The 3,620-nt window shown below is 37.7% G+C and overlaps 1 protein-coding gene across 1 annotated transcript; it reads right to left on the reverse strand.

Moving 5' to 3' along the window:
- Positions 1-2,372: 2,372 nt before the first annotated feature.
- LOC149163905 (heavy metal-associated isoprenylated plant protein 23-like) lies at positions 2,373-3,344 on the reverse strand. Its single transcript, XM_089430834.1, has 3 exons — positions 3,166-3,344; positions 2,931-3,006; positions 2,373-2,739 (listed from the first exon to the last, which is right to left on the reverse strand). Exons 1-3 carry the CDS (start codon positions 3,244-3,246, stop codon positions 2,444-2,446), a joined length of 453 nt encoding a protein of 150 aa, XP_089286960.1. The 5' UTR covers positions 3,247-3,344; the 3' UTR covers positions 2,373-2,443.
- Between the last annotated feature and the right edge of the window lie 276 nt (positions 3,345-3,620).

A 3,620-nucleotide genomic window follows, 5' to 3' on the forward strand; every position in this document is an offset into this window, starting at 1 on the left:
TCATTTGGCTTTCATGACATGGCGGACAAATAAAATTTCCGCTAAAATTTAGCTTGAGAAGCCTAAAAAAGAAAGCTGACAAATTTAAGTATGCGGCCAATTCTATTGTTTTGGTAACAGCTAATTTCTTGGAAGTGAAGATTGAATGCTTTGGTTCTTTAGCTTTTCCTAAATTTGGCCGAGCTAAACTCAAGTGCTTTTTAAATATAGTACGACTTTATCCTAGACTCTGCAAACTAAGTGTTTTCTACTCTCTCAGGACAGTGCTTTTCAAATATTACTAACCTTTCTTAGACTCGGCAAAACTAAGTGTTTTCTACTTTCTTATATCAGTATTCTCCCCGAAGAAAGTACAGTAAGATCTCTAATTGGTTGTCTTAACAAGGGCGCGCGCCTGCATTACTTTCTGTTCCTCTCGTCCTTCTGTAAATTCCTCCTGACTATTTTATGCGTTCTGTACTTTGTCCCTTTAACATAGAGATTGCTTTGAGTGGACGTTCTTCGTACTATCTTCTAAGTCGTTCATCTACAATGGTGGCCATCATGCAAAGTTGCAAACCGACTATTGATGGATCGCAATACACCACCCTGGTTTACCCCGCCACATCTCAACAATACTTGTTGCTTCCTCCGAATAGAGTTGTTGAGCATCTCTATTAAAAACTTTCGGAAGAGTGGAAACTCAGTACACTCGGCAATCCTATTCAAATGTTTAACTTTTATCAATTTGTGCCCAACCTATATCAATACTGGGAACTTAAGGCTGATTCCAGCCCTTACTTCGCTGAGGAAGGATGAAGAGTGGTACGCAACAAGAAAACAAGTTGTTCACCGCAAGTTGGTTGTAGCAGAGATGAGCCTCTTTATCTCTTTTATGATATGTTTTTAAACGAAAATCAGTTGAAACAAAGCTTTCTGAGGTATTTTGTGAAAGTAACTCGTCTTTTGTTGGATACTTTAGCTAACACGGTTTTATTCACTGCATGCTATGAAGTGTATATATCTTATTCCTCAATGTTCAAAGTTATTTTACTTTCATGATCTTAAGCAAATCTAGCTAAAAACCTATTCTTATGTGCATTTAGACTGTTAAGTAAAGCACGTCATATGTTCTTTCCTTCATAAGCCTCACCCAGCAAAAGGCAGGGACTAGCTGCGATGCAGCCTCCCTTGTTATAATTAATAATCACCTTTATTAGAACGTTGATTACAATATACCATGAAGTATGTATCATAGAATTTAAGATGCAAGAGATTGAAATATGTATTGCAATGCATCCTTTTGACACCGCCAATGCATTATTTTGACCACGTAAGTGAATAGTGCTTACCCATTCAACAATTATATCAATATTCAAAATTGAAATATTTGATGAGGTGTAGGTTAGTCGGTTGGTATTCACAACCAATCCCAAAGTCTATGGAATAGATTTTTTTCAATTTGAATAATAATTCTGAGGTATATATAATTTTGTCTGAGATTGTGGATACCAAACTTTCCCACCTAACATGTTAGACCACATCTATAAAACTAAATCTTATATAAACTTGTATTTTAACTCCTTAAGAATTTATGAGACCTTTCCTTTTAGGCTTGATTTGAGCCCGTTGCCAACGTTACCGCGCCCGAGTGTGATGAGATTGGAACCGAACTATTATTAGGATAAAATACTGAAAATTTAATATGAGATTCGAACCGAACTATTATTGGGATAAAATATTGAAAATTTAATATCAATTAACGGAGAAAACGTGAATCACTCTTTGTTTATTATAATGGTTAGGAATCATCCTCATGGACGTCGCTGGTTTTTAGGTTCTAGCTTTTTGGGACCAGTCACGCGCACGCTACATTGTATAGGTGTGATTTGATGGTACATATTCTTCTGAGGTCATTTTTAATTTAATGAGTTGCGGTGAATGGTGTGATTAGAGGTCATTTTTAATTTAATGCATCGACGGTGAATGGTTTTCAATTGACAAATCAGAGTCTCTTCAATTAAATGGGATCCCTTAGATTCTTGCAACGAAGCTTTGCAGAAACATTTTAACTGAAGTCCCCAACATTTTAACTGAAGGCTTTTGAATTTTCACAATGCAATTACTGGAAACCAAATCTACGGTTGCACACAGTCAAACTGCATCTATGTGATTCTTTGAAAAAAGCGATAACAGCCTAACTTGATTTTATTTCAATTTTTCTGTCTAACGTTTTCCAGGATCACCATGACGCGCAGAATCGTTTATCAAAAGAACCCAAAGTTTTATTAGTACTTCTTCATAACAATTCGAAGAAGCAGCCTCCATGATCTTTACAATTACAACCAGTCATGAAGAATATGACCAGAGTTCATTAACATATTTCTCTGGTTTTGTGAATAAAATTCCTTCTCTCCATCAGTTTCATAGATCTCGATTTCAGATGAATCTATACTATGCAACTTTACATAATCCTGCAAGCATTCGTGTTGTCATCGCTAAAGAGCGTTGTATACTGCTCGTCTGTTCGATTAGGGTTTGACAAAGTATTGGAATCCACCTTCCGAACATACCCAGCAGGGGCTTTCTTATCATATGCCTGGGCAGCGTAAGGCTGAGCAACCAAGCTGTATGGCACATATGGCCACAACTCTGCACGCTTTCCAGTGGCCTTCACCTTCTTCAGCACCTTGTTTGCCTCCACATAACCTGTCACTGTCACCCTCTGCTCCTTTCTGCTTACATCCACTGACCTCACACCTGCAAGTAACACCAGCACCAGCATTATGGTAGCTTTCAAGAAAACTGCATTCAGTTTTTATAACAGAAAACAGACAGGTTTTAGTGGTGCTGCATTCTACAATTCTAGTCCTCATTTGCATGTTTTATAAATCCACAGTTAATATTGATTTACACTGATATTCCAAGAGAGTTTAGACCTCCATCCTTACCCTTCATGGAAGATACAGAGTTTTTCACTTTCAGCTCACAGCCATCACAGTCCATGCGAACCTTCAGCTCTACAGTCTACAATTTAAAAGTGAGGTTAACAATGTTTAGGGTTTTTGATTCAGTGTATGGAGGGAAACCCTACATTAACATTTTACATTATTTTATCTTCTTGGGCTGATGGGTATGGGGACACTAATAGCATTGAGATATGCATATGGGTATAAGCTGTTATACCTGCAACTGCTTCATCTTTTTTTGCTTCCTAATTCCTCTTCCTCCTAGCAGATCCGATAGATACTCCAGTGGACCAGCCATTGTTCACAAATCTCTGATTTCAAACCAGAAATATATTTCTTTCTGCAAGGCTGAGAACTCAGATTTTGCAATTCCCAGTGTTTGCTCAAACTATAATAGCTAAGAAAAGCAAACTGATCAGACAATACGATGCGAGTTGTAGCCACCAATTTATACACGAAAGATGGCTAGGCTTCAGCTAAATTGAGTAGGATATAGCCGTACGCCTCTGTGATAGCGGTGTCCAAATCAGTTACGCAAGCAACCAAAGATGGAGGAGCAACTAGTAATGAAACGTGGAGAGTTTTGGTTTGCCTTGAAATATCTGTGGGCTCGATGTTTGAATTTAAATATAGCTGAAATCTGGGTTGCCAACGATATTGGTTTTTGGTCTT

This window comes from Pinus tabuliformis, chromosome 5_1 (assembly GCF_031772625.1).
Source record: "Pinus tabuliformis cultivar Carrire ecotype Pingquan chromosome 5_1, CPIR1, whole genome shotgun sequence".
Taxonomy (NCBI): Eukaryota; Viridiplantae; Streptophyta; class Pinopsida; order Pinales; family Pinaceae; genus Pinus; species Pinus tabuliformis.